The 19,368-nt window shown below is 36.6% G+C and overlaps 1 protein-coding gene across 1 annotated transcript in view; it reads right to left on the bottom strand.

The window, feature by feature from the left end:
- Positions 1-19,368, bottom strand: part of LOC109436875 (vascular endothelial growth factor receptor kdr-like) — a 315,916-nt gene that overhangs the window by 71,779 nt on the left and 224,769 nt on the right. Inside the window, exon 18 of the mRNA XM_074323230.2 lies at positions 7,989-8,124. Coding sequence (XP_074179331.1) covers positions 7,989-8,124 — 136 coding nt within the window. The remainder of the gene's footprint in view (positions 1-7,988; positions 8,125-19,368) is intronic.

The following is a 19,368-nucleotide window of genomic DNA, read 5'->3' as shown; positions in this document are numbered from 1 at the left end:
ATCTACAAGTGAGAAGTGAGCGGAATCAAACATTCAAACTATTGACAGAGAGAGACTATGAGCCAAGAATAATATATCCAGCAAAGATGTCCTTTGGATTAAAAGGAGAAATAAAGACCTACCCAGAGATATGGAAGCTGAGGGAATTTTCTAACATGACATGCACTACAAGAAATACTGAAGGAGGCTATTTGACCTGAGACAAACCGCAAGAGAGTACAAAACCATGAGTAGTATTATGAACTGACAGACAGAACTAGGAAATGGCAACCCATACATCAAATAGGACATTATACACTTAAACATAACATACAGCGCAAAGAAGAAGAAGAAAAATACGCGAAAAAAAGAATGGAGCGAAATAAGTCAGACAGAAAAAGCAGAGAACCGTATGATTTCACTGATATGTGGTATATAAACCAAAAACAACAAAAGTACAAGACAAATAAATGAGAAACAGAAACTTATAGACACAGGCAATAGTTTAGTGGTTACCAGAGGGTAAGGGGGGTGGGGGGTGGGAGATGAGGGTAAAGGGGATCAAATATGTGGTGATGGAAGGAGAACTGACTCTGGGTGGTGAACACACAATGGGATTTATAGATGATGTAATACAGAATTGTACACCTGAAATCTATGTAATTTTTTACTAACAATTGTCACCCCAATAAATTTAATAAAATAAAATTTAAAAAAAAGAATGGAAAAAGACAACTTGCTATTGCAGTGCAGAAATCAACTCACAGCATAAATAGGGATAATCTGTGACAACAAAAGGATGGAAGGTGAAAGAATAAAGGTCTGAACTGGCACAAGACAGTGGAGAAAATAAGCACACTGAAGAAAATGGATCAAATGTATGGTGATGGAAGGAGAACTGACTCTGGGTGGTTAACACATAATGTGAGGTGTAGATGATGTACTACATAATTGTACACCTGAAATCTATGTAACTTTACTAACAGTTGTCACCCCAATAAACTTTAATTAAAATAAATAAAGAAATAAACAAAGAAAGAAAGAAAATGGAATACTCTAAATATGAAACATTCTTTACATAAATTTAATGGTAACCGCTCAAAAAAATTCCAGAAATGAAATATATAACATAAAAAAAAAGAAGAAACACAGGGAAAAAGCACAGAATACCACGACACTGAAATAATAGACAGCAAAAAAGGCAAAGAAACAATAGACAGCAACAAAAAGGCTCAGAAAACAAGATATAAAATGATAGGAAATACTCATAGATCAATAATCACCCTAAATGTAAATAGACTGAGCTCACCAATAAAATGGCACAGAGTAGCAGATTGGATGAAAAAAACTAAACCCAACCATAAGCTGCCTGCAAGAGACACATCTGAGCTACAAGGACAAGCATAGACTCAAAGTGAAAGGGTGGAAATTGACACTCCAAGCAAATGGTATCCAGAGAAAATCAGGTGTAGCCACACCGATATTAGATGAAACAGACTTCAGGGCGAAAAAGGTAACAAGAGACAAAGATGGATGTTTCAGAATGATAAAGGGGACTATAGAACAAGAAGACATAACAGTCATCAATATTTATGCCCCCAATCAGGGAGCACCGAAATATACCAAGCAACTACTAACAGAATTAAAGGGAGAAATTGACCAAAACAGAATTATAGTAGGTGAAAGCTATGGATAGATTATCCAAACAGAAAATAAATAAAGAAATATCAACCATAAATAACACGTAAGATGAAATGGATATAACAGACATTTATAGAGTGCTTCATCTTAGAACATCAGGCTATACATTATTTTCTGGTGTACATGGAACATTGTCAAGAATAGAACATACATTGGGAAATACATTGGGACTAGCCTCAGCAAATTTAAGTAGATTGAAATGATACCAAGCATATTCTCTAATCACAAGACTTTGAAATTGGATATAAACTGCAAACAGAAAGCAGGAAAACCCACAAATATGTGGAGATTAAACAACATACTTTTAAAAAATGACTGAGAAGAACAACATACTTTTAAAGAATGACTGAGAAGAAATTAGTGGAGAGATCAAAAGATACATAGAAACAAATGACAATGAAAATACATCCTACCAAAATTTTTGGATGCAGTGAAGGCACTTTTAAAAGGGAAATTTATACCATTATAGGCCTAGCTCAAGAAAGAAGAAAAATTCCATATAAATAAACTCATGTTACAACTTAAAGAACTAGAAAAATAAGAACAAATGAAACCCAAAGTCAGCAGAAGGAAGGAATTATAAAAATCAGAGCAGAACTAAATGAAATAGACAGCAAAATACCAATAGAAAAAATTAATGCAACAAAGAGCTGGTTCTTTAAAAAGATTAATAACATTGACAAACCCTTGACTAGATTCACTAAGATAAAAAGAGAAAAGACAAAATCAGAAATGAAAGAGGGGGGGTTATCACGGATGCCACAGAAATACAAAGCATCATCCAAGAATACTATGAAGGAATATAAGCCACCAATTTCAGTAACCTAGAAGAAATGACAAGTTCTTAGGAACGTATAGCCTTTCTAGGCTGAATCGCAAAGAATTAGAAAATCTAAATAGACCAATCACCAGTAAGGAAACTGAATCAGTCATCCGAAACCTTTCCAAAAGCAAAAGTCTGGAACCAGATGGCTTCACTAGTGAATTCACCAAACATTCAAAGAGAATCTAATACTTGTCCTACTTAAACTCTTCCAAAAAAAATGAAGAGATAATACTCCGTAACTCATTTTGTGATACCAACATTATCCTGATACCAAAAACCTGGTAAGGATAACACAAAAAGAAAACTACAGACCAATATCTCTGATGAACACAGATACAAAATCCTAAACAAAATTCTATCAAATCAAATGCAATGATGCATGATAAAGATTATGCATCACGACCAAGGAGGGTTCATCCCAGGGGCACAAGTATGGTTCAACATGCACAAATCAATCAATGTGATAAACCATATAAACAAAATAAAGGACAAAAATCATATGATTTTATCAATAGATGCACAAAAAGCATTTGAAAAGATACAATCTCCATTTACGATTAAAACACTTAATATAATGGGTATAGAAGGAAAATACCTTAACATAATGAAGGCCATCTATGAAAAACCCTCAGCTCACATCACAATTATCAGTTAAAACTTGAAGTCATTCACTTTATCTTCAGGAACACAATCACCTGTACTTTTCAACATAGTGTTGGAAGTCCTAGACAGAGCAATCAGGCAAGAAAACGAAATAAAAGGCATGTGAATTGGGAATGAAGAATTTACACTGTCATTTTTTTCAGATGAAATGATTCTATATGTAGAAAACCATGAAGACTCCACCAAAAATATATTAGAAACAATAAAGTACTACAGAAAAGTTGCCAGCTCCAAAAACAACGTACAAAATTCCATTACATTCCTATGTACTAACAATGAAAGTTCAGGAAAATAAATAAAAAAAAAACAACAAAACAAGAAACAATTCCTTTTGCAATTGCAACAAAAAGAATAAAACACCTAGGAATAAACTTAACCAAGGATGTGAAAGACTCATACACTGAAAAGTATAAGACATTTTTAAAAGAAATTGTAGAAGACACAAAGACATGGAAAGATATTCCATGTTCATGTATTAGAAGAGTCAACATAGTTAAAATGGCCATATTACCCAAAGCAATATAAAGATTTATTGCAATCCCCATCAAAATCCCAATGACATTTTTTAAAGAAATAGAACAAAAAATCATCAGATTTGTATGTAACCACAAAAGACTCCAAATAGCCAAAGCAATCCTAAGAAGAAAAAAAAAAAAACATGCTGGAGGTATCACACTCCCTGACTTCAGCTTGTACTACAGGGCAACAATAATCAAAACAGTATTGTATTGGCAGAAAAAAAGACACACAGACCAATGGAATAGAATTGAGAACCCACAAATAAACCCACATAAATATGGACAGATAATTTTCGACAAAGAAGCCAAAAACATACAATGGAGGAAAGACAGCCTTTTCAATAAATGTTGCTGGGAGAATTGGAAAGCCACGTGCAAAAGCATAAATGTAGACTGCTATCAGTGACTGTGTACCAAAATTTACTCAAAATGGATCAAAAACTTAAACATAAGACCTGAAACAATAAATTGCATGGAAGAAAACAAAGGTACTGTGTTTCCCCCAAAATAAGACCTAGCCAGACAATCATCTCTAATGCGTCTAATGCGTTCTCTAATGTGAACAAAAATTAATATGAGACCCGGTCTTATTTTTCTATAATATAAGACCAAGTCTTTAATATAATATAATATAATATAATATAATATAATATAATATAATATAATATAATATAATACAATTCAATGGAATACAACACAATATAATATATTATAATACCCGTTAATTAATATAATATAATATAATATAATATAATATAATATAATATAATATAATATAATACCGAGTCTTATATTAATGTTTGTTCCAAAAGATGCATTAGAGCTGATTGTCTAGCTAGATCTTATCTTCAGGGAAAAACGGTACTAAACTCATGGACGTTGGGTTCAAAGAGGGTTTTTAGAATTTGACTTCAAAGGCAAGGGAAGTAAAAGTTAAAATAAATGAATGGGGTTATATCAAACTGAAAAGCTTCTGCACAGCAAAAGAAACAATCGGCAAAATAAAAAGGCAACCCACTGAATGGGGGAAGATTTTTGCAAACAGTGCATCCAATATGGGGCTAATACCCAAAATATATAAGGAACTCATACAACTCAAGAAAAAACCCATAATCAGTCCAATTGAAAAATGGGCAGAGGACCTGAATAGACATTTCTCCAAAGAGAACATACAAATGGCCAATAGACATGAAAAAATGTTCAACATCACTAATTATCAGAGAAATGCAAATAAAATCCCAATGAGATATCACCTCACAGTAGTTAGAATGACTGTCATTGAATAGTTTAGTGGTTTGCAGAGGGTAAGGGGGGGAGAGGGGTAGATGAGGGTAAAAGGGATCAAATATATGGTAATGGAAGGAGAACTGACTCTGGGTGGTGAATGCACAATGGGATTTATAGATGATGTAGTACAGAATTGTACACCTGAAATCTATGCAATTTTACTAACAATTGTCACCCCAATAAATTTAATGAAATAAAATTTTTAAAAAAAAGGCAGAAAGAAAAAGAAAAAAAAAAGAAAGGAAAAAGAATGGCTGTCATCAACAAGACAAAAATTAACGAGTGTTGGAGAGTCTGTGGAGAAAAAGGAACCCTCATATACTGTTGGTGGGAATGCAGATTGGTGCAGCCACTATGTAAGGCAGTGTGGAGGTTCCTCAAAAAATTACGAATATAATTACCATATGACCCAGCAATCCCTCTCCTGGGTATCTACAAAAAAAAAACACCCAAAAACTGAAAACATTTATTTATCCATAAAGACAAGTGTGCTTCAATGTTCATTGTAGCTTTATTTATGATGGCCAAGACATGGAAACAACCAAAATGTCCTTTGATAAATGAATGGATAAAGAAGTTGTGGTATATATACACAATGGAATACTACTCAACGGTAAGAAACGATGAAATAGGACAATTTGTGCCAACATGTCTGGATCTTGAGAATACAATGCTAAGCAAAATAAGTCAGACAGAAAAAGCAGAGAACCATATGATTTCACTGATATGTGGTATGTAAACCAAAAACAACAAAAGAACAAGACAATCAAATGAGAAACAAAAATTCATAGACACAGACAATAGTTTAGTGGCTACCAGAGGGTAAGGAGGGAAAGGGCTGGTAGATGAGGGCAAAGGGGATCAAATATATGGTGATAGGAGAACTGACTCTGGATGGTGAACACACAACGTAAATTGTGGATGATATAATACAGAATATTACACCTGAAATCTATGTAACTTTACTAACAATTGTCACCCCAATAAACTTTAAAAAGAAAGAAAAGAAAACCTATTTGAAGAAATAATGACAGAAAACTTCACTAACCTGGAGAAGGAAATAGCCACATAAACCCAGGAAGTGCTGAGAGTCCCAAACATGATAAATGCAAAGAGGCTCACACCAAGGCACATCATAATTAAAAAGAAAAATGTTAAAGACAAAGACAGAATCTGAAATCAGCAAGAGAAAAGCAGTTAGTTACCTACATGGGAGTTCCCATAAGACTGTCAGTTGATTTCTCAACAGAAATTTTGCAAACCAAAAGAGATTGACACAAAATATTCAAAACGATGAAAAGGACCTACAACCAAGATTACTCTACCCAGCAAAGCTATCATTCGGATTCGAAGGACAGATAAAAAGCTTCCCAGACAAGAAAATGCTAAAGGAATTCATCAACACCAAATCAGTATTACAAGAAATGTTAGAGAAACTTCTTTAAGAAGAATGAGAAAAAAATTAAAAATATGAATATTAAAATGGAATAACTACATATCTATCAACAATTATTTAAATGTAAATGGCTGAAATGCTCCAAATGATAGGGTAGCTAAATGAATAAGAAAACAAGACCCTTACATATGCTGCCTAAAAGAGACTCACTTCAGATGGAAAGACACACAGAGACTTATAGTAAAGAGATGGAAAAAGATATCTCATGAAAATGCAAACAAATAAACAAAAAGCTGTGGTAACAATACTTATAGAAGGCAAAATAGACTTCAAAACAAAGGCAATAACAAGAGACAAAGAAGGATCCAGTAATTTCACTTCCGGGTATTTATCTGAAGAAACTCAAAACACTACTTCAAAGGGACATGTGTATCTATAGGTTCATTGCAGAATTATTTACAATAGCCAAGATATGGAGGCAACCTGGGTGTCCATCAATGGTTGAATGGATAAATTAGAGGTGATATATATATATATATATATATATATATATATATATATATATATATGAATATTACTCAGCCATAAAAAAATGAAGTCTTGCCATCTGTAACAACATAGATGGATCTGGAGTGTATTGTACTAAATAGAGTCGCACAGAGAAAGATAAATGCCATATGATTTCACTTATATGTGGAATCTAAAGAAAAAAACAAACAAACAATATAGAAACAAACTCAGAGATGCAGAGATCATTTTGATGGTTGTCAACTGGGAGGGTTTTGGGGGATGGGTGAAAAGGGGGAAGGGACTAAGAAGTACAAATTAGTAGTTACAAAATAGTCATGGGGATATGAAATACAGCATAAGGAACATAGCAAAAATTATTGTAACAACTATGTATAGTGTCAGATGGGTACTAGAATTATTGGGTTGATTACTTTATAAGTTATACCAATATCTAATCACTATGTTGTACACTTGAAACTAATATTGTATGTCAATTGTAATGAAAAATAAAACAATTATTTTTATTTTTTTTTAAATTAAATTTATTGGGGTGACAATTGTTAGTAAAATTACATAGATTTCAGGTGTACAATTCTGTATTACATCATCTATAAATCCCATTGTGTGTTCATCACCCAGAGTCAGTTCTCCTTCCATCACCATATATTCGATCCCCCTTACCCTCATCACCCACCACCCACCCCCCGCCCCCCTTACCCTCTGGCAACCACTAAACTATTGTCTGTGTCTATGAGTTTATTTTTTAAAAATAAAAAAAAAATAAAAAAAAGGGGATCAGAGAAGTTAAGCAACTTGACTTGCCTAAGGTCACTGAGTTTGTACATCTAAAACCTCTCAGTCTCATGCTATGTGTACAATGCCATTCTGCTCCCCTAATATATGGCTTCTCCTCTCCCCATTACCATCTTTGAAACGCATCCCACTTTGTCTTGGTCCATCCTGAATGCAGTTAAACAGCACTACATACAATACACCAAGTTTATTCTGGATTTGAAGTCACTACTTCTTTGGGGGCATTTTACTCAATGATATTGTAACTATAGTGAAAGATATGTGGAAGTGTCACATAACAGAGATTGCTGCTCACCCAGCTGTAACCGGTCCCTAGGGAATTCCCATTTAGAGCCATCATAAGGAAGTCTGTCACATTGTTGATCAAGGGGCATCTCTTCAGGATCCATGATGATGGAAAGGTAGCCAGTTTTGATTTCTGACACACTGGGCTGCAGAAAGGAAAAGTAAAACCATGTTATTACTTTTTCGATCTTCTGATGATGTACTAGGTCTCTAGAGTTTCCCATTTTACATTATGGTGTTCTTCATAAAGTCAAAATGACACATCAAGAACATAAATATAATAAAGAACACTCCATGAAGAAAAATTAAAACAAAAACAACAAACTAGGAAAATAGTTACATGAACATAACAAATTAATTACCATATTATAAAGAACTAGTTAAAAATCAATAATAAAAGAGGGATAGTGCCCAACATGGCAGAGTAGGCAAATCTATGGTTATGTCCACCCCAAAAATCAACTAATGAGGTGGCAAAAAGGTTCAGAATAATCTTTTGCATAACTGTGAACCTAGTCAAAACCTTATGACAGGGCCGGCCTGGTGTCTCAGGCAGTTAGAGCTCCATGCTCCTAACTCCGAAGGCTGCGGGTTTGATTCCCACATGGGCCAGTGGGCTCTCAACCACAAGGTTGCCAGTTCAATTCCTCGAGTCCCGCAAGGGATGGTGGACAGTGCCCCCTGCAACCCAGATTGAACACGGCACCTTGAGCTGAGCTGCTGCTGAGCTCCTGGATGGCTCAGTTGGTTGGAGCGCATCCTCTCAACCACAAGGTTGCCAGTTCGATTCCTCGATTCCCACAAGGGATGGTGGGCAGCACCCCTTGAAACTAAAATTGAACACGGCACCTTGAGCTGAGCTGCCACTGAGCTCCCTATGGCTCATTTGGTTGGAATGCGTCCTGTCAACCACAAGGTTGCTGGTTTGACTCCCACAAGGAATGGTGGGCTGTGCCCCCTGCTACTAGAAAAATGGCAACTGGACCTGGAGCTGAGCTGTGCCCTCCACAACTAAGACTGAAAGGACAACAACTTGAAGCTGAATGGCACCCTCCACAACTAAGATTGAAAAGACAACAACTTGACATGGAAAAAAAGGCCTGGAAGTACATACTGTTCCCCAGTAAAGTCCTGTTCCCCTTCCCCAATAAAAAAAAAGATCTTAATAAATAAAACAAACAAACAAACAAAAAAACCTTATGACAACTGGGAAAGACTTGGGAAAGAAAGAAGCATCTACTTTATGGTACTAGAGCTCTGTGTCATTTAAAATTACCTGCCTTTCATCCTTTATACCCCATATTGGCAGAAGCCATAAAGCTCGTAGCAAGCACGCCTAGTGCATTTTGCTAGTGCCAGGGGGAGCAATATGAGGTTTATTCTAAAAATATCATAGCTGTATGTCTCAACATGCCTGGCAACTCCCTCAAACACAAGTGAAAAAAATCTTCTCTTTGTTTTATACAAATTGGAGCATGACCAGGGAAGGGGTAGCTTCCCAGGTATCATTATACCAAAGCATTTGTAGGCACAGGTATTTGCCATAACAACCTGTGACATGGCACAGCACTTGAGACACTAGAAAAAATCAATTATAAATGAAAGTTATAAAGAAGAACTTCAAAAACAAATGTTTAAGACATAGAGAAAACAGCAAAATGGCAGAGGTAAGTGCCTTAATGTCAGTAATTACATTAGGTATAAATGGATTAAACTTTCTAATTATAAGCAGAAAATCACTCTAGCAGGAAACCCACACAAGGGCCAGTGGAAAATCCTCACTGGAGGATCCACACACCTAATATGTGGGCACCTCTAATACCCCGATGTTAAAACCACAACTCCTCCCACACTGTAGCCAGCTTCTTATGCATCCTCCCAAATACAGTGGCAAGAGCAAGCTCCAGCAAACAAGAAGTGTGTGCAGAAAACAGATTCAGCTCTGAGGTCAAGTGAGAAACCACAAACTTGAGCTGTAGCACAACTTTCAGGGAAACAAGAGAGGTTTCCAGAAGCCAGCTTGGTAAATTATAAGATAAAGAGAAAATATGCAAGTTTAGGAATTCTCCCATAAGAGAGAGCAAGAAGCATGAGACAAGTACATTTTTATAAGGTTGGAGAAAGCCCCAAATATAAGCAGAACCAAGGAAAAGTATCTCCCAACTGAAGGCAACTAGTAAAGATTGAAGGAGGTGACTGTTACTTCAATGCAAAATCAACACGAAACTCCAAGGAAAATGAAAAAATCAAGGAAACATCATTTAAAAATTTCAATAATTTTCCTGTATCCAATCTCAAAAAACTGGAATTCTGTGACTTACCCAGTAAATAATTTAAATTAGCCATTTTGAGGTAACTCAGTGAGCTATAAGAAGACACAAAAGACAGTTGAACAAAATCAGGAAAATAACGTATGAACAACATGAGAAAATTAACAAAGATCTAGAAAATATAAAAAAGAACCAAACATCCAAATTTTGGATATGAGGAATTCAATGAATAAAACAACAAATGTGATAGAGAGCATTATCAGAATAGACCAAAAAAAGATAGAATCAATGATCTACATGCTAGAACCTTTGAAATAATCCAGTCATTGGAGAAAAACAACAAAAAAGAACGAAAAAGAGAGAAGAAAGCCTATGTGCTCTATGGGATAGCACCAAGCAAAACAAGCAATCAAAAACAAAATAAAACAAACAAACAAAAAAACAAATCAAAGTCTTCAGAGTTCCAGAAGAAGAGAAGGAGAAGGGAAGAGAAAGTTTATTTAAAAAATTAATAGCTGAGAATTTCACAAACCTGGAGAAAGACTTAAACATCCAAGTTCAAGAAGCTAATAGGTTACCCCATTATCTCAGTTCAAAACTTCTTCAAGACACATAAAAATGAAACTGTCAAAACAAAATAGAATCCTCAAAGCAGTCAGGAAAAAAAACCACCTTGTAACATTCAAAGGAGTCCTACTGGGCTTTCTGTGGATTTAACATCAAAAACCTTACAGGCCAGGAGAGAGGGAAGTGATATATTCAAAGTGTTAAAAGAAAATTTGTTACCCATGAATACTCTATCCGGAAATGTTAACCTTCAGAAATGAAGGAGAAATACTTTCCCAGAGAATAAAAGCTGAGGAAATTAATCACCAGTAGACCTTCCTTACAAAAAATGTTAAAAGTTCTTTCAGATGAATGAAAATACACTAATTAGTACATGAAAGAGAAGGAATAAATGAAAAATGGACTACAAAATAACCAAAAAGCAATTAATAAGATGGTATTAGTAAGTCCTTATATATCAATAATTACTTATATATCAATAATTACTCTAAATGTAAATGGATTGAATTCACCAATAAAAATACACAGAGATGCTGAATGAATTAATAAAAACTAGATGTAACTATATGCTACCTATGATAGGCTCAACTGAAGCTTTAAGTACACACATATGTTCACATAAATAAATGGAAGAAGAGATTTCATACAACTGGAAACCAAGAGAAAATGGGGATGGCTATAGTTCTAGCAGACAAAATAGAGTTTAAGACTAAACAAGTAACAAGAGCAAAAGAAGGCCATTATATAATAACAGGGCCATTTCATCAAGAAGATTAAACAATCATAAACATATGTAAACTGCAAATCAGTGTCTAATATATTAAGAAAATACTAATAATCCTGAAGGGAGAAATACACAACTATGCAATAATGCTTGGGATATAAATACCCAAATTTCAAGAATAGATGAATCACCCAAACAGAAAATCAATAAGAAAAAGTTGGACTTGAATCACACAATAGACCAAATGGAAGTAGCAGACACATAATAGAATATCTCAAAGGTTACAATTCAAGTTGTGGATGTAGGAAAATCCTGAACTCACGATCTTTATAAGCTACATATAAACCAATTTCCTCTGGGGGCCAGGGAACTAGCTGAGCAACTCTTACTCATCAGGCAAATGAAAAAAATACCTATTCAAGTGGGTGCAAAAAGCTGAGACAAAATTTCACCATAAACCCCACCATAGTCACAGTGACTCACAATTGGGAGGGAACTCAAAACCCAGAGCTTCACTCTGAGAAGCTAAGATTTTAAAACCCACATTGAGCACCCCAAATATTTATACATGCACCTGAGAGACAAGGCCCCAAAACATCTAGAACTAAAAGCAATCGGGGTTAGGAGACTTTCAGCAGCAGATAGCCAGCAGGGCCAATGTTGCAGTCTTACTTGGACAACGCTTGGGAGTCAGGGGGCCCTAGGCAGACCATGAATTTTCTCAGTGTGCTGTGCCTTTTGTTGAGTGGCCCCAGGTTCTGCACTGGCACCAAATCTGAATCTATATTACCCTGGTGAACACCACTCAACCCAGCATGATTACTCCGAGACCCTGTCTCATCAAACTTGCATACCACTCGAGGGCTCTTTCAGGGTCTTAGCCTTATAGGCAGCCGGCAAGTGGAGGTATGCCTAAGGGTGCCCTGGGCCTTCTGCTCAGCTGCCCCAGGCATGGCACTGGTAAAAGCTGGCCCTGGTTCACAGTGTGGCCTCTTCCAAGCTCCTCCAGGACCAGCACAGACAGTGACCAACCGTGGATCACTTTGTAGCTCCTACAAGGCAGCCCCAGGATGGTCACAGGCGGTGGCTGACATTGTCCTACACAAGAGCCTCTCCAAAGTGTCTCCAGAAACAAAACGCCAGGTAACAGGCTACAGACCACAACAGAGCACCACCCAAATAGCCCCGCAAGTGGCACACCCAAAGGGTGGACTAACAGGCACCACAGTCCACTGGGGAAAATCTTGTTCCCTGGGGTCAGCACCCACACAGAAACTAACACACTGTGGTCCTGGCCAATCTCCCAGCTAGTCAGGATCAAAACACCCACTGATGTGCTAACAGCAATCAACTAAAACAGGAGGGCACACACAACCCACACACGTGACACACCTGGAGCACCCAGCTCAGGTGACCAGAGAAACTTTGCCACTGGGACCCACAGGATACCTACTACATAAGGCTGCTCTAATAAGACTGGAAGACCTAAGAGCCCTACCTAATATATAGAAACAAACACAGGGCATAGCCAAAAAGGGTAGACAAAAAACACGACTGAAATAAAAGAACAAAACAAAACACTAGAAAAAAAATTAAGAAAATGGAAACAAGCAATCTACCAGATGGAGAGTTCAAAACACTGGTTATAAGACTGCTCAATGATCTCAGGGAGAACTTCAACAAAGAGATAGGAAACATAAAAATTGAGATAGAATACAAAAAAAGAAGTCAGAAATAAAGACTACAATAACTGAAATGAAGAATACATTAGAGGGGATCAGCAGATTACATGAAGCAGAGGATAGCATCAGAGATTTAGAAGATAAAGTAGCAGAAAACACCCAATCAGAACAGCAAAATGAAAAAGAATCCAAAAAAATGAAGAGAGTTTAGGGGCCTTTGGGACAACATCAAGCGTACCAACATTGGTGTCTTAAGGGTACCAGAAGGAGAGGAGCGAGAACAAGGAATTGAAAGCCTATTTGAAGAAAAAAAGACAGACAACTTCCCTAAACAGGTGAAAAGGATAAACATAAATCTCAGGAGGCACAGAGTCCCAAACAAGATGAACCCAAAGAGGCCCACACGAAGACACATAATAATTAAAATGACAAATTTTAAACACAAAGAAAGAATCTTAAAAGCAGCAAGAGAAAAGCAGTTAGTTACCTACAAGGGAGCTCCCATAAGACTGTCAGCTGTTTTCTCAACAGAAACTACCTGCCAGAAGAGATTGGCATGAAATATTCCAAGTAATGAAAAGCAACCAAGATTACTCTACCCAGCAAAGCTAGCACTTAGAATCAAAGGACAGACAAAGAGGTTCCCAGACAAGACAAAGCTAAAGAAGTGTATCATTACCAAACTAGTAATAGAATGCTAAAGGGATATATTTAAGACATAAAAGGCAAAAACATGAATAATAAAATGGAAATAACTGTATATCTATCAACAATTACTTTAAATGTAAATGGATTAAATGTACCAATCAAAAGATAGGGTGGCTGAACGGATAAGAAAACAAGACACTTACACATGTTGCCTACAAGAGACTCATTTCCAATTGAAAGACACACAAACAGACTGAAAGTAAGTGAATGGGAAAAAGATACTTCATGAAAATGGAGGATGTCATCAAAACGGTGGCGTGAGGTGAGCCTCTGTAAAGCTGCCCTGGAATTTACAACTAATTGAACAACTATAACTCCCGAAAGGACTCCCTGCACAGCAGACAGGCAGGACGAAGAGGCCCACTACTGAATTCACCTAAAGGTGGGCAAATCACGCCAGAGGGGGAGGAGAGAAGGGAGAAGTGTGGATCGGAACCACGCGGGCGCAGGACGCAGACGTAGCTCAGTGATCTGAGCTCCCTGCATCCCAGAACTACCTCAGCTGCGGGAGAGGGAAGAACTTGGACTGCTAAGGCTCCATTTATGGCCCACAGGGCTGATGGGACAGCATATAACATGGCTTAACCCAACGGTCAAGGCAGAGATGTCAGAGCAAAGACTGAGGGAAGAAGGCTGAAAACCGTGGTTTAAGCCCTCACTGCCGAGCAGAGAACGGAAGCTTTATGCACTGAGAGTAGCTGCCACCTCCCTAGCTCCAAGAGCTCGCCCCGCCCCTCCCTGCCCGGTGCTAGAAATGGAACAGTAGCAGTGTCAGATCAAAACAACAGAATATTTGCTGTTCTGAGAACTGTGGACCGCAGATATGGATTTACAGCCCAACTAGTTCCTGCAAAGGGGAGGGAGCTGTGGAAGCAGGACTGGGTGTGGTGGTAGTCGCGTCATTGCTCTGAACCACCTCTCACAACTCACCCCGCCCCTAGCCCCACCTATCTGGGCGGATGCCTGCAGGAGTAAACAGAATTGCTGAAACATATGGGCTCTGAATCTGATGCAGGAAGAGCTTTCGAACTTCAAAAGATCTCCGCATAACTACACGGACATTCAGCCCTGTGACCCAGGTGAACTATTAATAGAGGAGAAAACTGTCTTCCAGGGAACCCCCAACCGATTGTGTGAGAAGCTGGAATAGTGCAGAGAAAACATAGCACTACCATGTGAGAGAGAAAAAACGGCTGCAGTCGGAGAGAAAATAAAACATTCTAACAACAAGTACTGGAAAACAAAAGAAAGACCTTCCTATCAACATGTTGCAGAAGCCACTCCTGCAGATCTCTAGGAAGAGAAATAATAAACGAGTAATTGCCAGGAATAACCAAGGCAACAAGAGAGCTCAGAAAGAAAGTGTAAAAACTCCAGAAACGGAACTTAAAGATATGGAATTATGTGACATAAATGACAGAGAATTCAAGATACAGTTCTGAAAAAACTCAACAAGATGGAAGAAAAAAACAAAGGCAGTTTAATGAAATCAGAAACACAATCAAAGTAAAACATGAGCATTTTACGAAAGAGATTGAAATTTTAAAAAAGAACCAAATAAAATTTCTGGAGATTAAGAAATCAACAGAGGGTAAGGGGGGCGGGGGATTGGAGATGAGGGTAAGGGGAATCAAATATATGGTGATGGAAGGAGAATTGACTCTGGGTGGTAAACACACAATGGGATTTACGGATGATGTAATACAGAATTGTACACGTGAAATCTATGTAATTTTACTAAAAATTGTCACCCCAATAAATTTAAAAAAATATCAATAGAAGAAATTAAGAAGGAAATAACCAGCTAAGGTGGTAGAGTTGACCAGATAGAGGAAAGAATAAGTGATATCAAAGGTAGAAACCTGGAAATTACACAGATAGAAGAAGAAAGAGACTTGAGATTTAAAAGAAATGAAAGAACTCTCCAAGAACTTTCTCATTCCATCAAAAAGAGCAATAGAAGAATAATGGGCATACCAGAAGGAAAAGAAAGAGAGAAGGGAACAGAGAATGTATTCAAACTAATTGTTGATGAGAAATTCCCAAACTTGTGGACAGAACTGGATCCTCGAATCCAAGAAGCAAATAGAACACCTAATTACCTCAATCCCAACAGGCCTTCTCCAAGGTACATTGAATTCAAGCTATCTAAAATCAACGACAAAGAAAGAATCCTCAAAGCAGCCAGGGAAAATAAGATGGTAACCTACAAAGGAAAGCCCATTAGAATATCATCAGATTTTTCAGAAGAAACTGTACAGTCCAGGAGGGAGTAGACCCAAATATTCAAAATATTGAAAGAGAAATTATGAGCCAAGAATAATATATCCAGCAAACATATCCTTTAGATATGAAGGAAGAATAAAGACCTTTCCAGACATACAGAAGCTGAGGGAATTTTCTAATACACGACCTGCACTACAAGAAATACTAAAGGAGGCTATTTGACCACCGTCAACAGGGACAATTTGTGGCACCTGAAACATAAAAAGGAGGAGAGTAAAGGCGTGAACCAGAATATGGGAATGGAGAAAGTAAGCGTGCTGAAGAAAATGGAATACTCTAAATTTCAAACTTTCCTTTACATAACTTAAGGATAACCACAAAAAAAAAAAAAAAAAAAAAAAAAATCCAGAACTGAAATATATACTGTAATAAAAGAAACAGAGGGAAACCTCATAGAATACCACCACACAAAAATCATAGACAACAATAAAAAGGCAAAGAATCAATGGAGACATAGCCTTACCAGAAAACTAAAGATAGAATGAAAGGAAATCCTCACATATCAATAATCACCCTAAATGTAAATGGACTAAACTCACCGATAAAAAGGCACAAAGTAGCAGATTGGATCCAAAAACAAAACCCAACCATATGCTGTCTCCAAGAGACACATCTCAGCGACAAGAACAAGCATAGACTCAAAGTGAAAGGGTGGAAATTGACACTCAAAGCAAACGGCATCCAGAGAAAATCAGGTCTACCCATAATTATATAAGAGGAAACAGAATTCCGCATGAAACAGATAACAAGTGACAAAGATGGACATTTCATAATGGTAAAGGGGACTACACAACAAGAAGACATAACAGGCGTCAATATTTATGCCCCCAATCAGGGAGTAAAAATGTACCAAGCAACTACTAGCAGAACTAAAGGGACAGATTGACCAAAACACAGTTATATTAGGGGATTTAAATACATAATTGACAGCTATGGATAGATCATCCAAAAAGTAAATAAATAATGAAATAGAAGCCCTAACCGACACATTAGATGAAATGGACATAATTGACATATATAGAGCACTTCATCCTAAAACATCAGACTACACATTCTTTTCTAGTGTACATGGAATATTCTCAAGGATAGAATATTTATGTCCCATATATTGGGACAAAAAATCAGCCTCAGCAAATTTAAGAAGATTGAAATCATACCAAGCATATTCTCTGATCACAAGATTTGAAACTGGATATGAACTGCAAAAAGAAAGCAGGAAAAAACACAAATACATGGAATTTAAACAACATACTTTAAAGAACGACTGGGTCAAAGAAGAAATTAGAGGAGAGATTAAAAGATACATAGAAACAAATGACAATGATAATATATCCTACCACAATTTTTGGAATGCAGCGAAAGCAGTTTTCAGAGGGAAATTCATATCATTACAGACCTATGTCAAGAAAGAAGAAAAATCCCACATAAACAACCTCATGTTACATCTTAAAGAACTAAAATAAGAAGAACAAGTGAAACCCAAGCTCAGCAGTAGAAAGGAAATAACAAAAATCAGACCAGAACTAATTGAAATAGAGAACAAAAAGCCAATAGAAAAAATTAATGTGATAAAAGAGCTGGTTCTTTGAAAAAACTAACAAAATTGACAAACCCTTGGCTAGACTCACTTAGATAAAAAGAGAGAAGATACTAATTTACAAAATCAGAAATGAAAAATTGGAAGTTATTACGGACACCACAGAAATAGAAAGCATCATCCAAGAATATTATGAAGGACTATATGCCCCCAAATTCAACAGCCTAGAAGAAATGGACAAGTTCTTAGAAACATATAGCCTTCCAAGGCTGAACCATGAGGAACTGGAAAATCTAAACAGACCGATCACCAGTAACGAAATTGAATCAGTCATCCAAAACCTTCCCAAAAGCAAAAGTCCGGGACCAGATGGCTTCACTAGTGAATTTTACCAAACCTTCAAAGAGTATCTAATACCAATCCTGCTCAAACTCTTCCAAAAAATTGAAGAAGAGTCAGTGCTCCCTAACTCATTTTGTGAGGCCAACATTACCCTGATACCAAAACCTGGTAAGGACAACACAAAAAAGAAAACTACAGACCAATATCTTTGATGAATACAGATGCAAATTCCTAAACAAAATTCTACCACATCGAATACAACAATGCATTAAAAGGATTAGTCATCATGACCAAGTGGGGTTCATCCCTGGGACACAAGGATGGTTCAACATCCGCAAATCTATCAATGTGATACACCACATAAACAAAATAAAGGACAAAAATCATATGATTATATCAATTGACGCAGAAAAAGCATTTGACAAGATACAATATCCATTTATGATTAAAACACTTAATAAAATAGGTATAAAAGGAAACTATCTTAACATAGTAAAGGCCACATATGACAAGCCCTCAGATAATCTCATAGTTAATGGTGAAATACTGAAGTCCTTTGCTCTACGATCAGGAACACGACAGGGCTGTCCCCTATCACCGCTGCTTTTCAAAATAATGTTGGAAGTCCTTGCCAGAGCAATCAGGCAAGAGAAAGAAATAAAAGACATCCAAACCGGGAATAAAGAAGTTAAATTATACCACAACTTCTATAATTTAATTTCTTTATTCCCGGTTTGGATGCCTTTTATTTCTTTCTCTTGTCTGATTGCTCTGGCAAGGACTTCCAACACTATGTTGAAAAGCAGAGGTGATAGGGGACAGCAATTGTCACCCCAATAAATTTAATAATATTAAATTAAAAAAAAAAGAAGTTAAATTATCACTCTTTGCAGATGACATGATGCTATATATAGGAAACCCTAAAAACTCCACCAAAAAGCTATTAGAAACAATCAACAAATACAGTAAAGTTGCCAGCTACAAAATTAACGTACAAAGGTCCATTGCATTCCTATATACTAAAAATGATATCTCAGAAAAAGAAATACAAAAAAACTATTCCTTTTGCAATTGCAGCAAAAAGAATAAAATACCTAGGAATAAACTTCACCAAGGATGTGAAAGACCTATATGCTGAAAACTAAAGACAGTTTAAAATAAATTTAAGAAGACACATAGAAATGGAAAGACATTCCATGCTCATTGATTGCAAGAATCAACACAGTTAAAATGACCATATTAACCAAAGCAATGGACAGATTTAATGCAATCCC

The sequence above is a fragment of the Rhinolophus sinicus genome, chromosome 18 (assembly GCF_057876585.1).
Source record: "Rhinolophus sinicus isolate RSI-liver-muscle chromosome 18, RSI-T2T, whole genome shotgun sequence".
NCBI lineage: Eukaryota > Metazoa > Chordata > Mammalia > Chiroptera > Rhinolophidae > Rhinolophus > Rhinolophus sinicus.
This window is presented reverse-complemented; position numbering and strand designations above follow the sequence as displayed.